This window comes from Plectrocnemia conspersa, unplaced genomic scaffold (assembly GCF_051122295.1).
Source record: "Plectrocnemia conspersa isolate PC_06_02 unplaced genomic scaffold, ASM5112229v1 ptg000009l, whole genome shotgun sequence".
Taxonomy (NCBI): domain Eukaryota; kingdom Metazoa; phylum Arthropoda; class Insecta; order Trichoptera; family Polycentropodidae; genus Plectrocnemia; species Plectrocnemia conspersa.
In genome coordinates this window covers 3,249,993-3,268,691 of record NW_028277173.1, presented here as the reverse complement: position 1 = coordinate 3,268,691, position 18,699 = coordinate 3,249,993, and the positions used below count along the sequence as shown (strand labels likewise).

At 35.6% G+C, this 18,699-nt stretch overlaps 1 protein-coding gene across 6 annotated transcripts in view; it reads right to left on the bottom strand.

The window, feature by feature from the left end:
- Positions 1-2,707: 2,707 nt before the first annotated feature.
- Ubr3 (Ubr3 ubiquitin ligase) overlaps positions 2,708-18,699 on the bottom strand; it is a 75,613-nt gene continuing 59,621 nt past the window's right edge. For 2 of the 6 annotated variants that reach the window (XM_088193567.1, XM_088193569.1), the window contains exons 11-27: positions 14,062-14,225; positions 13,161-13,996; positions 12,910-13,094; positions 10,945-11,305; positions 10,626-10,874; positions 10,427-10,578; positions 10,206-10,361; positions 9,992-10,140; positions 9,757-9,916; positions 6,647-6,866; positions 6,288-6,575; positions 5,954-6,225; positions 5,564-5,702; positions 5,270-5,493; positions 5,065-5,196; positions 4,207-4,346; positions 2,708-4,143 (exon numbers count right to left, since the gene is read on the bottom strand). In XM_088193567.1, the coding sequence (XP_088049693.1) occupies positions 4,026-4,143; positions 4,207-4,346; positions 5,065-5,196; positions 5,270-5,493; positions 5,564-5,702; positions 5,954-6,225; positions 6,288-6,575; positions 6,647-6,866; positions 9,757-9,916; positions 9,992-10,140; positions 10,206-10,361; positions 10,427-10,578; positions 10,626-10,874; positions 10,945-11,305; positions 12,910-13,094; positions 13,161-13,996; positions 14,062-14,225 (3,945 nt within the window). In that variant the 3' untranslated portion in view covers positions 2,708-4,025. The remainder of the gene's footprint in view (positions 4,144-4,206; positions 4,347-5,064; positions 5,197-5,269; positions 5,494-5,563; positions 5,703-5,953; positions 6,226-6,287; positions 6,576-6,646; positions 6,867-9,756; positions 9,917-9,991; positions 10,141-10,205; positions 10,362-10,426; positions 10,579-10,625; positions 10,875-10,944; positions 11,306-12,909; positions 13,095-13,160; positions 13,997-14,061; positions 14,226-18,699) is intronic. The other 4 variants (XM_088193568.1, XM_088193570.1, XM_088193571.1 and 1 more) reach the window with 4 other exon arrangements.

Sequence of the window (18,699 nt, the reverse complement as noted above, 5' to 3'; positions counted from 1 at the left end):
GTTGGCGATCGTCCTTCGGTAGACATGCGTCGGTGACGTTTTTATTGCCTATTGGGTTTTTCGACAGTGTCTCGGGTGTCCATAATTTGTGTCTAAGTAAGACTATAGTGATTAATAATTTTGTTTTAATTACTAATTTTTTCATTTTTTTAAATTTTATTGTGAATTTTTTTTTATTTTATTGTAAAAAACAGTGCTATCGCTGAATATAGTGATTGTAATGATAGTGATGGGGAGGATTTCATGTTTGATTTTTCATCTTCCAATGATGATAGTAAAGAGAGTAACGTCGAAATTAGGCCTGTTGTCTATTTTTTTAATTTTTTTTTTTTAATTTTTTTTTAGGCCTGTTGCCTTGAATCGAAGGTGGAATACAAGCAATTAAAATAATAGCGAGAAAGAAACGGGTTCTCAAACAAATCGTACCACATCAGAAAATTGGAGAATAATGTACCTTATAAATAGCAATATTTCCTCCAAGTGATAAATGTCCTGGGCCCCAAGTTCCCAAAAAACTGTATACAACCTATTGATTTTTTTTAATTGTTTTACACTGATGAGTCGGTATACTAATAGAACTTGAGGATTTACGAAAAATTAAAAAAGAATATTTTTCCATATTTGTTTCTTTAATTTATAATAAATCAATATCCCACTTATTAAACGTAGTGACCTTTTTCGTGCATCACTTTGTTTATTTTTATATAAAAATATGCTATTTAATCACTATTAGCTCGAATATATAAAATCACCATAAAGCTACTCATTAAAAGTTTTGTCTATTTTTTATTAAGAAATATATAAAATAATATGACATTAACTGCAACGTTTCATTTGACCTTTGATGGGACGTATTTTAGTTTTTAAAAATATACCTAACATCAGTTTATATAAACATAGATATACCTTGTGGATTTTTTAATTGTTGTAAAACGGTACAATTTTGTATTTCTGCAAGCGATGTAAGCTTTCTTCGTTCGCAGGTAGATATATCTAAAACTGAGCGGCATGTCTTTGTTATTTGTGTATATTTATTTATTTATGGTTAAAACATTTTTGGTCCCATAAATATTTTAAAATGGGTCATCGCCTTATTATTGTATTAATTTATTGTTATTTTTATTTTTTTTAGATTAAATTAAGATCATCGTGGCCTAACAGGTTACCCCAGTGCCCCACGATGGTCGAAAACAAATTTTAAATTTATAAAACTTAAAAGAACGAATATATACATAAATATAACAATACTTAAACAAACAAAAAATTATAAAATATCAAAATTAAATGATACAAACTGGATCAGATCCTCGTAGCTAACATTAAATAAGTCAATATATAATGCCAGCGTATTAAGGAGCCGGATGGCCACAGCTATAGGTGAGTCGGCAAGTGCAGATGTCCTAACCCTAACGGCCATCAAAAAGGTCGCGATCGTGATTCTCGAAAATGTTCCGGAACCCAAAACTGGAATTCCTCGAGAATAGCTGGATTGTTGACAGTACTTTTAAGTAATTTGAAAAAATGCTTAGCGACATACAGCTTTCTGCGAGAGCTCAGCGAATCGTATCCCAACGCTCCTAAAAGAAAGGCGCTGGGATATATGTACGGATAAGAACCAAATGTCCTTTTGTAAAGGTATCTTAAATATCTTTTTTGAATTTTTCAACTAAAAGGGAATATTTGGCTATTCGGGGATTCCAAATTATAGATCCCGATTCAAGAATGCTACGAACTAAGGTGTCATAGAGGATGCGAATAACTGACGGATCGTCAAAGTGAAAGGCATTACTCATGACAAAGCCGAGCATCTTGGAAGATTTATCACAGACGTCGTGTATGTGTAGAGAGAACCTCCATTTGCTCTCGAAAGTGATTCCGAGATCTTTAGTGGAAGTTTCTCTAGTCAAAATGTTACCACCGAGATGGTAGAAATAAGCTGATGGCGAACGGGATCGAGAAAATGACACAGAATGGCACTTTCCGACACTAAAGGGCAGACGGTTAACGGAAGCCCATCTCCACAGAGAGTCTAAATCACTTTGTAGAGAGAATGAGTCCGCAACAGATCGAATGCATTTATATAATTTTAAATCATCTGCGTACAGAAGAAAACTTGAATTTTTAATTGCTGTATTTATGTCATTAATAAATAACACAAAAAGCAGAGGTCCCAGATTGGATCCTTGAGGAACCCCCGAAGGGGTAAAATATTCTTTTGACAATCGGCCACCATAGGTTACAAACTGCCTACGATTGCTTAAATAACTCGAGAATAATCGAGTTCAATTATCTGAGCAACCGAGGTTCGACAATTTTTTTAATAATAACCTATGACAAACTTTGTCAAAGGCTTTCTCAAAATCTCTATACACAACGTCTACTTGAATTCCCGCATCGAGAGAAGTTGTCACCGTTTTGGTGAACGACAGAAGGTTAGTAACAGTGGAACGGGCAGGACGAAACCCGTGCTGTTGGTCTAACAAAACTTACCGAAGATGGATTGTCAACCAATGGTACTTGAGAGAACACAAAAAATTTAAATGCAAGTATTTCTTCTGATTTCTTCGTTTTTGGTATTAGTTTATTCATATTTATGCTCTACATATATAATTTTAATTTTTAAAAAGAATAACATTTTTCCCGAGCTGGCGACATACCTAGTACGAAAACGATTACGAGTGCAAAGGGTTATAATGAAAACAAGGTATTCATGTATGTAATTTAATACAAATTAACACATGTAAATAAAAACATGATGGAAAACAATAACTTGTTAATTCATCGAAATACATTTTATGCACAATGTCAATTAATAATTTTATATCTTTGATTCGTCAACCGACAATATTCAGCGTACCGCAGTTTTTATATAATTCGATAAGACGTAAAGAGCAAGTTTTTCGATTATAATCCCTTTATTCTCAACATACACAATGTTCCTTTCGTTAAATGCTATAAAAGTGTGGAGGCACTTTTCATAATTGTATAAGTACGTGTTCTTTCAATTCTTTATATATGAAAACGAAATAACGATTCATCAAAAATAAAATTCATTAAAACAATCACGGCTATAAAGTGCATATGTTTAATACAATATAAGCTTTAGCATGATATTTTTTGCATTGAATCTTATTTATCGTTTAACAGGCTATATATATATTATTGACTTTAAATTGTTTTAACTATAATTAAAATATATTCATTGACGTATATATATAATAATAATAAAAAATATTAATTTAATACAATTTTTACAACAGAACGAGCACAAAAAAAGCATTATGCACCATCCGGAAAGCTATATGTAAATAATATATAAACGGTACAGCAAAATTTATCATCATTAATAAAAAAAAAAATGCTCGCCTGAAATTATCAAGTATCGCAACTTGAAAAAAGTACACATATACAATAAAATAAATAAACCCTGCTGAATATAATATTCGTATATATATCTAATATATATATATGAATTAAAATATACAAGTAGCGGCCATTTTTCAATTTGATTAGAAGATCCTAACTTATCACTAGACAATAATAATCGATTATATATTTATACATATATTTATATATGCACTAAACCTACAGAGGGGAAGCTTTCTTTCATATTTAGTTAATTGAAGCGTCTGATCACAATTTTCTATACATAAAATATAATCCACTCCTGACTTTCTGTTGTTATCTATTTAGTATAATTACAACAATTATATATAGCAAGTATTTTGCTTGCGTAAATCGGTATCGTTAAATATTTATATATATATACATATATATCTTTTTAATCTATCCATTAAACACGTGATTAATTATATATGCGTATGTGAACAAGAATGAACGAAACCGATCAAGTAACATAACCACTCTGTGCAAGAGGAACACTTAATGTTAATTTTAGGCAAATCATAATTTAGTCTCAGATTATTGTCTCGTTCGATCGAAACGTGTGTGATTATTGGTTCAAAGCAGCGCTAATGACATAAATGTGGTTATATATTTCACACAGACATTTATATGTATACAATTTAAAGTGCGTCACGGTGCCACACCCAAGTCCGTTTTGTGTGGTCGAAACGATGAGCTAACCATTGCTGTTCGAGCAGTTCGAATCTATCTTGAGATAAGTATAGTGGTTTACCGCGTCTGTAAATAAATAAAATTTAATTAGTACACTATAAATGTTTCGACAAACAAAGATAATCATACTTAAGATCTCTATCCTCTTCGTCGTAATCGTCGAGATATAGGGATCCCCATAAGCAGGCTCGCCTGCCTCGTACGATTATTATGTAAGTGGATGTGACGACGAGGAATATTCCAGTGCCTCCTCCGCAGTCAATTGAATGCTAAAATATATTAAAAATTATATAAGACTATGATTCACGAAGAGTCCTGTCCTCATTAGTGTGCAGAATATATACAAAATGATTACGAATAGATATTTATAAATTGTTTGAAATAATTATTTATAGATATGTTTTAATCACTCGCCGAACAACATGGGTTTTGTCTCGCCCGTTCCACTTCCTAATCTTCTGTTTTTCACAAAAATCTCTCAATGCGGGAATTCAAGTAGACGTCGTATATACAGATTTTGAGAAGGCCTTTGACAAGGTTTGTCATGGGTTATTACTAAAAAAAATTTTGAACCTCGGTAGCTCGGATGATTTAACTCAGTTATTTGAGGGATCGTAGACAGTTTGTAGCCTATGGCAGCCGATTGTCGAAAGAATATTTCACCCCTCAAGGGTCCAACCTGGTCCTCTGCTCTTAATGACATAAATACAGCAGTTACAAATTCAAGTTTTCTTCTGTACGCAGATGATTTAAAATTGTATAAATGCATTCGATCTATTTCAGACTCCTTTTTTCTACAGAGTGATTTTAGATTCACTATGGAGATAGACTTCCGTTATCCGTCTGCTCTTTAGTGTCGGAAAGTGCCATTCTGTGTCATTTTCTCGATCCCGTTCGCCATCAGTTTATTCCTACGATCTTGGTGGGAACATTTTGACTAGAGAAACTTACTATACATAAATATGATCTATGTAGTAATTATCTTACCGATACTGCTTCGTAAACATCTTGCTGACGACAACACTGCTGCTTGAGACAGATGACAGTTCCACATAACAAGCACACAGATGCTTCTTTGGGTATGGCTCCGCATTGGGAACAAATCCTCTCGTGATAGTACTATAAACGTAATAAAACAATAGTAGTTTCCAATGAAAATCATCTCATAAGCATACTCGACTAATGCACTCACAGTGAAAAGCCTATCGTAGTCTCTCGGCAAACGCAACAAAGCCGGCTGCGCCCACTGATGATGCTGCAGTAGCAACCGTCTGGTGGGCGCCGGGCATCTGCTCGCAGCGCCGCCTAACCCTGTAGCCCAATGTGTCACCAAAGCCATTTCGCTGCCTTCAGAGCCGCCGCACCATTGCAGAGCCTTGGAAGCGTCGAAGTTAACCCAACCGAAGGCGGCAATATCTGATGATATTGAAAGTGATTTATATAAAGGAATAAATGATGTGTAATAAATAAAAAAATAACAGCATACCTTTGGGTACGAGTTCTAAATAGTTGACAAGGTGCACAAACTCTGTTTCCGGCGTCGAAATTTCAGGTAAAGGTTCACCGTAAAGGTGGTGCTTGAGGAGGGACGATATCCTCAAATACGGAAGACATAATTTTTGTAACTGTTAAAGAAAAATACATATTAGAATATAATGTCATTCAAAATGTTTGGCATTGGCAGTCTTTTCAAGATCAACTTCTTCGATTGCACATTGACTAATAAACTAATGAACTCCCATACATTAAATAATATTGAGATTCATAAGCAAAACGCTGTTGAGATAAAGACAGTCGAAAAATTAACCGATTGAGTTCTAGAATAATTCGATCAAGTAGCAAGAAAATAACTGGTTACAATTTTTTTATAACATACTTCTCTTTCTAGTGCAGCAAAGTTTGGCATTCCGTCTATTTCAGGAGCCGTAGACGTGGACGCCTCTTCGAATAACTCGTCGTCAGCGAATATCTCAGATTCTTTCAGCGTATCCAGCAAAAGGCACGCAGCGTGAGTCAGACCAGTCATAGCATTGCTGTTGCAAGTCCTGATTGCATCTCGCTGCTTAGCAGTCATGCCAGACAAGAGCTGCGCCACCACTTGATAATAAGTCAGATTGTACAGTACTCTCACCATACAAGTTAAATATGCTGGAATTAACAATTACATTAAATCAAGAAAAGGGGGGATAATTTAATAAATAATCACTCACGTAATTCTAGATGTAACGGTGCTAATAGTAAGAAGTGTATCAATATTGCTATAGGATCTTTCAACAACAACGGAAGCTCTCTAACGCCTAACGATTCTTCAGTACTGCCGACGATTCCAGCTACTACCAGCTCTCCGGGGAACGGGGCTTGATACACTACTCTTATGCTGTTGCCCCTTGAACCGTAACCCACCTCAGACGGAGCTGTCGTCAGCTCGTTCCACCATGCGCTCACCGACCATTGTGCCAGTACTCTGGCGTGGACCGCCAAAACGTGTAATAATGGAACTGTAAAACAAAAACATCATAGTCTCAAATTTAAAGATGGATGTGTCGGGATCTAATGTTAAGCGACAAACCTATGCAGTCTCTTCGCGGTTTGTATCTGACACTCGAAGCCGTCAAAGAGCCGCCTCTTTGAACTAATTCCGCTTCAAGATTCGTCCTGGCTACCGACGACACAAACAATAGTAGAGTCTGATGATTAGGAGCGCCGCCACGCTGTTTGAATCGCAACTGGGTAGAATTGGCCATGTCTTCCATTGCTTTAACCATTGCTTCCGATAATTTGGATGAGTTCTAATAAAAGAAAAGCAATGTGAACTGATTAGTAGATCCAAATTAATTCTAAAGTTCTAAAACTAATTGACGTGTCCCTCGAATTTACTAAGAAACTGATTTTTGGTAATCTAGACTTGTCAATATGCTAGTAGGAAGCGCGAAATATTAAACACAAAGTGCGATCAAGTCTAGAATTCTAAAGAAAAAAGAAATAAAACAGGTGTGCACCAATTTCCCCATGGACGTGTATATCCGCGCGTTACGATGAAACAAAGACAAAATAGCCAACCAGTCGTAAATAATGATTTAATGTGATTTTTGAGTCATATTGTATTTTTTTATACATAGCCCGCCTGCACGGTGATTTTTTAGCTCCGGATGGAGGAATAATAACTATTTTTTAATTAGAATCACATGTGAAATATGGTCTTTTGCATCGATGAATCTAGACAAAAATGTAACATTTTAGTCAAAATATCCCCTCCAGCTAGTTAACCCTTAGACCGCCGACCGGTAAATTGTTAATTACTCGCTGTACGCCATGCGTTTTTAGCGATATAATTTTTTGGCTACTTACTCTGTTTAACACATCATTACAGGCAAAATACTCAATTTTTATATTTTAAAATTATATATGTATGATTAACATGGTTTAAACATTCTAATTATATCAATAAACAAACATTTTTAGTCGTATTGTTGGAAATATGGAGTGAACAAAAAAAAATCTATTCGTCGGTCCGCGAGCTGGCTCGCGTACACACACCTACACACACATGAACGCGCGCGGCACTATACAAGCGAACGACAAGCAGGGTCATGCTCACACTGAGACAATTTTAATATATAAATCTGCAACGCATTTTTTCTTCGTCTGACCTACATCCTGTTATAAAAATTTACAAATCGACAAGATTTCCTTGATGCATACAAAATCACATATATCGTACACAAAAATAACCCTAATAACCAAACCGTTTGTTTTTGATCAATGGTGTTTGCAATTGGTTGTTGTTGAAGGTTGTCATATTTCTTTATATATAAAAATAATAAATAATAAAACTTGATAGCAAGATACGATGTTACATTTAACTATATATAATTATATGTATAATTTATAATATATACATATTCTTCTTCTTCTTCTTCCACGGCACTACAACCGGTGATCGGTTTTGGCATTTCCACCTAATTTCTTGTAGGGCTTCTAGATATATCTTGAGTTTTAGTATTTCTTCCGATATTGTTTGTATTTTTCCTGGTAGTAATATTGCACATTCGAGCTTCCAAAATTGAAGTCCAATCGTTTATCTAGATTTCGATCGTCTAGGTCATTATGAATCGGGACGGATTTATTATTTCTTTGTAATTTTTTCATAACTATTTGGATTTATCCACGTTGGTTGGTTTGCTCCATGATAGAAACCCTCCTCCTTTATCCGGGCTTGGGACCGGCAAGAGTGCAACATATCTACACTTCAGGCGGAATATGTAATATATATTACACACACACACACATATATATACAATAAATAATAAACTTTTCGACCATCGTGACGCATTGGGGTAACCTGTTAGGTCACGATGGTATTAATTTAATGTAAATAAATAGAACAAGTAAAATAAAATGATTCTACGACAAGGAATCGTTTTTGTTATTATTATTATTATTATTTAATATTTACTAAGAGTTAATATTGATATTTTATTAATTATATCTTATTTATATTTATTAATAAGTATTTAATAGTAATTATTATTATTATTATTATTTAATTATTACAAACAATAAAAACCAATCACAAAAACAGTTGACAATATTAAAACAGTCGAAATAACGTATAAATATATTCACAAGTATTTACAAATCACAATTATCATTGAAATATTGATGACATAATTTAATTTCGATTCATAAATTAAAGTATAAAAAAACGAATTTCCGCGATGCGTTTGTGCTAACCCTAAAAGTGGTCTAAATAAGCACGATCGAAACCACGCGCGAAATACAAACGACTAAAATTAAGGCGTGACTTTATAATTATATATACCACTGTTTCATCGCAAATTCTATAAATAAAATCACTGAAATCGTTTACTAGGAACTCAAACTGATTTTTAAAACATATATTGCCAACTTTTACCTTTCCGTTTCTTTAAAAAACGAAGGTTTTAACGAGCGCATCATATCATGCGCTTGGCGTTAGACAGTAGATTTAGTTGCGCATCATATCATGCGCTTGGCGTTGAAAGGATTAACACTCCACTATTATAATTGACTTGTTTTATTCAATTTTTGTGTTTTTGGAACTCATAAATTTTTAAATATATTTCCTTTATTCCTTGATACTGTATTATCTAGGACTTTCAAACCGAAACAGATTCACCGTTTTTCAATTAATTTAATGTCATTTAATTGTTCCTATAATATTTTGAATATATTTCCTCCAAATTTTGTAATGAATAAAAGGGAATTATTTTGAGAGATATGTGCATTAAAATAAATACTTTGTTCCTTAAAACGAATTGTTTGTATTTTCGTGCAACATATACGACCTTCTTCTTGTGACTCGGCCCTAGCATGCGCGAATGTATGTGTAAAAAATTGGAAGCCGTGGCATATGCTGATTTATATAGTCAAGTAAAACTAACACAATGCGACAAGTGTGATAAAAAATTCCTTCCACCAACCCCATGTCAATGAACCCATCCTTATCAAGGTATTAAAATAAGATTTGAACAGAGTTGCGGCACAAATGCAGTTCATTAAAAATCTGGCATAAATACGATCTGTTTCAGTGTTTTGAGCATATGAAATAAAAGAATAGTTCTTCATGTGATACAAAAAAATATATCACCGAGACTATATAGATTTTTTTTAATTTATTAAATTTATTAAGATACGTACAGGCGGCTGCTGACAGTCTTTCAAAAAATTGAGAATCTCATTGACTAGAGTTGGCGAGTCTGGGGGCTGGCACCGTGCGAGGCTCGCGCGCCCGAGCTGCGGCGACAGGGGCAGGACAGAGTTGGCCAGCTGTCGGCACACCGGACACAAGAATTCACCCCTGAAACAAACCGAGAGTTAAGATCGTTCGTGCGGCGCACACGTACGTGCACAAAGTCACTAATGTGAAAATAACTGCCTGTCGATGTGCAGATTGTGCGGCCTCTGAGGATTGGTCAGAGAGCGAAGGTAAGCCTGCAGGCATGCTAAGTGAACGTGATGTCCGCAGGACTGCACGTGCACACCGCCCTCCCAGCCGACGTTCACGGACACTTGCCAAGATTCCTGAAATAATCCTCACGCTTTAGTACTGACGTTATTCGTAACACTTGCGCATTTTTCATACTGACACTATCAAAGTGCTGATCCATTTCGTGATGACGGCGGAAGTATTCGGCGGCTAGAGTGGCGTCTCTGGAAGCCAAATGACGGGCTCTTTCGGAGTCGCTCAACGGAAGAGCGGGTCGTTCTTGTCCTTTTCTTCTATGACCTACCACTGACGTGGACTGTAAAATAATTCGTAAGATTTACATATGTAACTTTTAATTATATGTACGATGATTACACATACTTGTAATAAGACAACTAATCCAATAGGATTCGATTCTGTGCTCGGCGACGTAGTGTTGCATATAATACAATCATATTCCTTCTCTAAGACTTCTTCTTCTTCGTCCTGCCATTCCATTCCGGCGCATTCCTCTATAACATTCAGACCGGTAGCTAATAAGAAAAAAACCACATAACCATATAATTTAATATGTTCTTACCCGTCTCCATGGCCTTCTTCATGAAAGCGTTTTGCCTGTGTGCAAAGTCTTGCATGAGAACGCGTTGACGCTCCCGAGCTCGTCTAGTCCGCTCTTCTCTCTCCTTTTGCTCCCTGGCTCGCTGTTCAGCTTGTCGTTCTCTCTGTTTCGGCCACAGAGTGTTCCGCACCTTATTTATCTCCTCCACGTTCTTTTCGTCTAATTTACATAATTTCCGTAAAAGGCTACCTATGAAATGTGGTCCGTCACCTATAAACGCAAAAACAAAAATAAAAATTACAGATATTTCACACATCTCACAATCACAAATAAACCTTACCTATCCTATTTTCATTCAAAAGATCTCCCGTAGAAATACTTTCAATAGAGCTTTGGCTTCGTTTATCACTTAAATCGAATTCGGCTGCTACGGCAGCTACCCTTGGACTTATCGCGCTCGAGCTTTCGTCCTCCTCCCGTACACCACTAGGGCTAATATCACATGATTCCTGTCGCACGCCGATCGGCGACGGAGCAGCCGAGCTAGTATCCATCGGCGAGGTTTGCTCCGGAATAAGATCTACATTGTCGTCTTCCAGGCTGAAGCTATCTAAGCAGCCAGACAGTTGCGAGTGCAACTTGAGCAGGAGAGAGATGATCGATTCGTTTATCGGCACCATGTTCGGATCTATGTTCGAGGTCTGTAATAATAAATAAAATTATAACACCTAAGCTTAACACATGGACGCCGAGCGCTCTAGACAAACATTACAAAAAAAATCACAGCGTCTTATCCAGCGCATATTTAAACACAAAATTTAGAGAAGTTGTCGATCAGTATTTTATCTAAATTTAGAACGCCTAATTTTACAAAAATAATATCTTTTCAACTAGCAATCGTTAGTGGTGCTAAACAATTTGCACTGTATTTGATTTACGATCTATACATATCAGACCTCATGTAGAAAGCCACACTCTGTGAAAAAAGCTGAAATGACGTCTGATACTAAACAGAAATTCTCGGGTAATGCCTCAAAAAAAACTATCCCGAAAATATGTTTTAAAATATATCCTTTCGGTGTAATCATATCAGAATACATTTTCACCAGTAGATATATATTTTTATTTACGCGCGATGTATAAATGTTACAGTGAATGTGTATTTTTCAGTGGTTATATTTTCACTAGTGAAGTACAAATATACTTTCACCAGTAGATATATATTTCTAGAAGCAAAATTATAATTTAGCTGATAGGCGCTGGTGAAATTATATGCTGCTCTAAAATATCTATAAAACGTTTATTTGCTGTTCAAACCTAAGCCTAACCTTCATGAATTAACCAAACCCAACATAACCTAATGAAAGTTCTACGACTTATTATAGTTTTAAAACTATAAAAGTAAAACAATATATAACAGTATTGGTCAAAGTATATTCAAACCGAATTTTGGTCAATAGGATAGCACAAAAATAATTATTACTTCTCAGAAGGCAAAAATTCACGTCAAAAGCAATAAAATCGTGTCGGCGCCGTCGCAGTGGGAACGCTCGTTACCGAGCGTTCCACTGCGACAGCGACGAGACGATTTTATTGCTTTTGACTTCTGAAAAGAGATAATTGTTTTTTTTTTGCGCTCTCCTATTGGGCAAAATTTGGTTTAGATACTCATTTTTTAAGCATTTACGGATTGCAGAAAATAGTTGTGGGCCGCGATTTGTGGCTGCGTCATGTCTGAGAATATGACCTCAATAAATACAGTGGTAAAAATTCACGTCTGAGAATATGACCTCAATAACATAGTCAATAAAACCGAGGTACCACTGTACGAAGGAATTGATATTTAAATTAAAAAAACAAAAATAATTAAGTATAACCTGTAACCAATAAAATATTTTTCAAATCTTAATAATGGCATCTCTTGACATTAAAAAATATCTACTCTATTTGCGTTAACACAGTCAGTTCAAGAGCTATCCATTACAGATGGCAAGTTTGGATTTACGCTCCAACTATTAGCTCTAAAGCACACAATACAGATATATGCTTCATTCCGGTTATTTTTTGAACTCATTTATACATTCTTTTCTATAAATGTGTTCAAAAAATAAACCAGAGTAATGATAAGATATCGAATGTAGAGCTAATATTAGGGGCATAAACCCAAACTTGCTATCTCCTTCTCAATTATTAATAATAATGGAATGGATAGCTGTCAAACTGATTGTATTAATGCAAATAGAGTATAAGCGCGCATTACCCCGGTGCAAGAGTCAAAATGTGTATATGTGTTAATATACAATACCTCAGGAGGTCTAGGTCCTTTCGGTACGCTTTTAACGATAGCTAATGATTCTGCGTTGTCCATTTCGGAGCTGGACGGAGGAGGAGGCGGAGCCGGTTGAACTCGAGGGTACGGAAGAATGAGACCGGCGCTTCCAGTTCCTCCAGCAGACGTACTACCTCCTTCGTTCGGCAAAATTCTCGACACTACAACGTAAAACAATCGTTAAACAAAACGTAAAACGTACACCACTCTATATAAACATAACAAACCTGTCGACGGTATCATTCGACTGTCTTGAAGAGCGATTATCTCAGTGTCCATGATTTCAGGTGACGGTAGAGCGAGCTGCAAAGTTTCTCCTTGAATGTTCATCGGATCTTCTTCCCTCATAATGTGATCGGGTATAATCAAAGCTCCGGCTTCTTGGTTAATTTCGACACCGGCTAGCTCGTCGTCTTCTTCGGTCTCTTGTTCCGTTGGGCGATTGGAGATCGGAAGAAAATTGCCGACGGTGATGGCTGGAGTGCGGAGCGGTCCGCAGATATTGGCTATCGAATTGCTAGCGCTGCGTTCGTTCGTGATGCGGAACGAGTCCCATTCCGTATCGCTATCGGAATCATAAGCAGTTGGATAATTATCGCTGGACACCGGTTGAGGTAGAGTTGGCGGCAAAGCGACGTTGGTTAGTGTTATTCGAGCGTTTTCTGATAGAGTATTCAACGTAAAACTGTTCAACAACCCTCTTCCGCCGTAGTTCGCCGACCATTGACACAAAGGAGCCTCGTTCTTCACCGATCGAAGTTTCCATTTTTTCTCTTCCCGTTCGACGTCTGCGGCCACTTCCAAAAGGAAAACGGCCAGCGCTAGGACGTGTTCAGGCGGCGGACGGCGACGATGGGCGGCTCTGTGTAATACGGCTAGCAAAGCAGAGTGCAATCGACCGCAGCGAGCCACTTGTCGAGGATCGCAGCCCATGATCGATATTGGCGAATAGGGTAAACGTAGAGGGGGCCACAGTGATGGGGCGCGATTGCCAGTACCGCCTCCACCTGTAGGCGTGTTGGATTCGCCCTTCAAGTTTGGCGCCAGATCATTAGCTTGCACACTATTATAAAAAATATATTAATATAACATAAAAGCTAATAATAATAAAAATATGAATACACATACTAGGCTGTGAATCTTTCCATCGAGCTGAGGAAATCTTTGCGATGCACTGCACGTTGCAAAACGTGTAAAGGATCATAGTGATCAGACCAGACGATGGAGCGAGGGGTGAACTGGCCTTGCTCTAAAGTTTCCGAACCCTTCGGTGGCGCTCTATAGTACGATAGCTGAAAAACAAAATGATTATATAATCTGACATTTTTGCAACTGATTTGTTTATGATTCATACAACTATAATAAATGCCCTTGTAACTTATCATATTAAGTTCGCAAAAAAGCCAAATAAATATTATGACTTTATATTAAATGGCACTTTGACTTTAGTTTGTTAATGTTATGTTTTATCATCTGAATCGGAGGTCAGTAACCTTTTCAGACAAGCACGGTTCATATCCGAGTCTTACATTAAATTAATATATAGATAATATTACTAGCATTGAATTTAACTTCCCACCGCAGAGATAAAACATGCATAGTTCACCATAAAATTAAAAAAAAATTGAGGAATTTGTGAGTAGGTTTTTTAAAAAATATATTATTTTAAAACTTCAACGCCTCTAGGGCTGTCACTTAACAAGTGTTAAAATTAGTATATTTTTATCCCTAAAAATACTAATACATAGAGTGCTCTCAAATTATTTTAGACTCTACCAGTTTTCTACCCGTTTGTTGCTTTGCAAAATATATTTTCTTATCAGTGGCGTGCGGTCTATACATGTGGTAAATGCAGCGCATGCCTTGGGATTGTAATATGATTCTAAAAATTAAATATTTTTATCATTTATTCATTTTTTAATTAACGTAATTATGAAACATAATCGAGAGAGCGGCAAAAGCCAACTGCAGCGCGGGCGGACTGGCTGGCCAGCTGTCTTACGCAGTCGATACGCGTGCGCCATGAATTGCTTATCGGGAATGGAATTGGTTGTGTATGCGCACTAGAACTACAGCCGTTACACATGCTCGTTTTTACAGTCGCTCGCCATCAACCGTGCATGCGGTTGACGTTCTGAATCTATCCATTTCACTGACCTTTCGGCCTTCATGTCTCGCAGTGGGAGCTGCCGGCTTTTCATACAAAAAATCTCTCTTCGTGACTTATTTTATCTAAAGGCCATACAAACGTAGACGGGAATAATATCATTCAAGAGAGATTGCGGATTTATCAATGTAAGTCCCAATAGAACAGCTGATGCTTTTATCGATCATATTCATAATACCTTGTTGAAATCGAGATGTAATTAATTGCTCACGGCTGTAATAACGGAGTACAAAAAATTTCGAGATATTTGTCCTAACTCCATATTTATATACTGCTATGCTCACAGATTTAATCTTGTTTAATCTCAATCTGTTAATAATATAATCATTTTCATCATTTTTTTGTAAATCTTCAAGAAGAGTATCTCTTCTCGATTGTGAAATAAAGAAACGTTTTCCTGCGGTTGCTCCAACACGATGTAATTACAATAGTAGAATTTTAAAGATGGTTTGTGAATTCAGAAGAGAATTAATAATATTTGACCAAATAATCCATGATGAAGATCAATGGGATTCTAATGCTGTGATTAATGCAGAAGCTATCTACAAGATTTAGAATTTAATTTCTATCTCAATCTATTTTCACCCATAATTCTGCCGATATTTTATTTTATATTTTGCAAAAAAAAAAAACATTCGACATGTACACTCATACCTCGCTATACGGCCGCTCTTTATACAGCCTTTCGCTATAACGGTCCTCTTCAATTAAGGCACGTTTTCGATTTACGGCCTAAAATGTTTCGCTATAACGGCAAAAAAACTTTTTTTCGATGTCGATTTTTTAAAAAATTTAAAAATAGATTTAATTTGCATAATTTTAAAATGAAAGGTGAAGCAGCTAGCGCCGATGAGGCCGCATCTAAGGAATATCCAAACATTTTAAAGGGAATTATTGAAAGAGGTGGTCATAAACCTGAACAAGTGTTTAACGTAGACGAAACAGGGCTTTATTGGAAGCGAATGCCCGATTGCACGTACATTTCAAAAGCCGAAAAATCTGCGCCTGGTTATAAGGTGAATAATAAAGAACGATTAACTTTGCTACTTGGTGCAAATGCCGCGGGTGATTTTAAGCTAAAACCACTTTTAATATATTTGTCCGAAAATCCAAGGCCTCTTAAAGGACTAAATAAAAATCAATTACCCGTCATAAGAAGATCCAACAAGAAAGCGTGGATGACTAAAGCTACTTTAGAGGATTGGTTCAAAAATCACTTTAGCACAGAAGTGAAAAAATATTTGCGAGACAATAACTTAAGCAACAAGGCTTTGCTAATTTTGGATAATGCACCAGGGCATCCTACTAATTTATCCGAATTATCTGAAGATGTCATGATTGAGTACCTTCCGAAAAATACAACAGCTCTGATCCAACCAATGGATCAGGGTGCAATAGCCACTTTTAAGGCATAGTACCTACGCCGAACTTTCTGACAACTTATAAGGGAAACCGATGGTAAATCTTCAATTAAAACATTTTGGAAAAACTATAACATCAAGGATGCTGTTGACAGCATCAGTGAATCATGGAAGGAATTCAAATTAAAAACAATGAACCATGTTTGGTAAAAATATAGCCAGAAATTCTCACTGATCATTTCAATAGTCACCACAAGATACTGCTTCTTATCTGTATGTTATTTAAACCAGCAATGTCCATGACAACTAATAGCCGATAAATAAAACAATGAAGAAAAAATCATTTTGTATTTGCCGAAATTCCATAAATTACTCATATCTCTCATGTTGATATTGTGCAGCTGTGGACTTTCTCAATGGTTATTATTGATTTTGTTATTACTCTAAAATCAAATTGACGTATTTTCGGCGGCAGATTTAAAAATTAAATTTTGTGTTGATTTAAACTTTCACATTTAAATTAATTGAATTGAAACACGAAATTACAATAAATTATATATTCAAACATTTTAATGTTTACTATTAGATATTCGAATAGGTTCACTAATGAGTCACACGGAATGACAAAATAAATACATTTATTAGAGAAGCTTTTTTGATGACAAGGAATTTGCGTAATACTATGCATAAACATTGGTCTATTGATGTGCATTTGCATTATGCAATTTAGGGAAACACAATGCCTAGAAATCGTTTCCGAGTAATTGTACAAATGCAAAATTTTTTAAGACAACATGATTCATCTTTATATACATATTTCAGATCAGTGAGAATTTTTATATTTTTACAATGAAAGAAAAATGGTAATATTTAATACTTTGGCGACTGTTCGCCAAACAAGATGACAACGTTTTTTAGAATTAAATTTTTAACTGCTTTACAATGTTTCTCGAAAGTACTTAAAAACTGTTTTTTGAGAAAGATTATTTTTTCTAAGAAATATAGAAATCATTAAGGTTCCTGAGTGCTTCCGAGAACTCCTTCCTTCGCCAGGCGTCGATAATATCAAATTTTCAAAGCTACATGCGCACGGAAGTGCGCTGTCGTCGATCAAGTCGATTAATATGTTGCAATGCTGCATGGTTTGATGTACGAGGGATGTTTTACATTTGTTGCACATTTTTCCATATAAACCCTACTAAAGATTACAAATAAAAACAAGCTTTATTAGACCTTCTTTGGATAACTTTTATGGAGTACAGGCGGCCCTCGACTTTCGAACGTTCGACTTTCGCACAATTCGCTATTTCGCACATTTAAGAAAAAAACATTTTTTTTTAATTTAATTTTTTTTTTAAAAAACGTTTTGATAGCGGTGAATCTTTTGCTTCAATCGGACGTTCAGGTCTACGATATGTTCAATTTTGCAAAATAAAAATATAATTAAAGAATACGTTCAAAATTGTGGAAAATAAAGATATATTTCCACAATCTTTACTGATATGTTTCCAAAAAAACACAGAAAAAAAACCATGGATGAAATGGAAAATCTTTGTCATCGTAGATCGATGACCAATATCAAAAAGATGTCCCTCCGAGTATTTCAATTATTCAAGCAAAAGCTCTTAGTTTGCACAAAGATTGGAAGGATAGATTAAAAAAATATTTTAACACGGTTTTTCAAGCAAGTAAAGGTTGGTTTTACAATTTTAAAATGAGGTATTCTTTTCATATTATTAAATTTACTGGAGAATCGGCTGATGCGGATAAAGATGCTGCAAAAGAATTTATTTCCTAATTATCCAAAATTATTGAAGATGTAGAATATTCCTCTAGCCAAATATTTAATGTAGATGAGACAGGTTTATTTTGGAAAACTCTTTAACAATGAAAAATATGAATGAAGCCTTCACGCACCTTGACAAATTTTTAAATATTATGAAAGATTGTGATCCCAATGGAGAACGCATATCTCAAGTGCGCGGGGTGATCAATAAAAACATAGCATGTTATAAAATACTATATGAAGAAAAGAAAAAGAATAGTGGAAAACAGGTAACTCTTGATAACTTTTCAAAGGAAACACCCGCAAACCCCACTTAAACGTGTCTCTTAAACGCCTCTTAAACATCTTATATTTACTTGATAAGTAAATATTTTAAAATACACAAAATTTCAATTTTTTTTACTTCCGTCGACTTTCGTACATTCAACATTCGCACACATTTTCAGGAACCA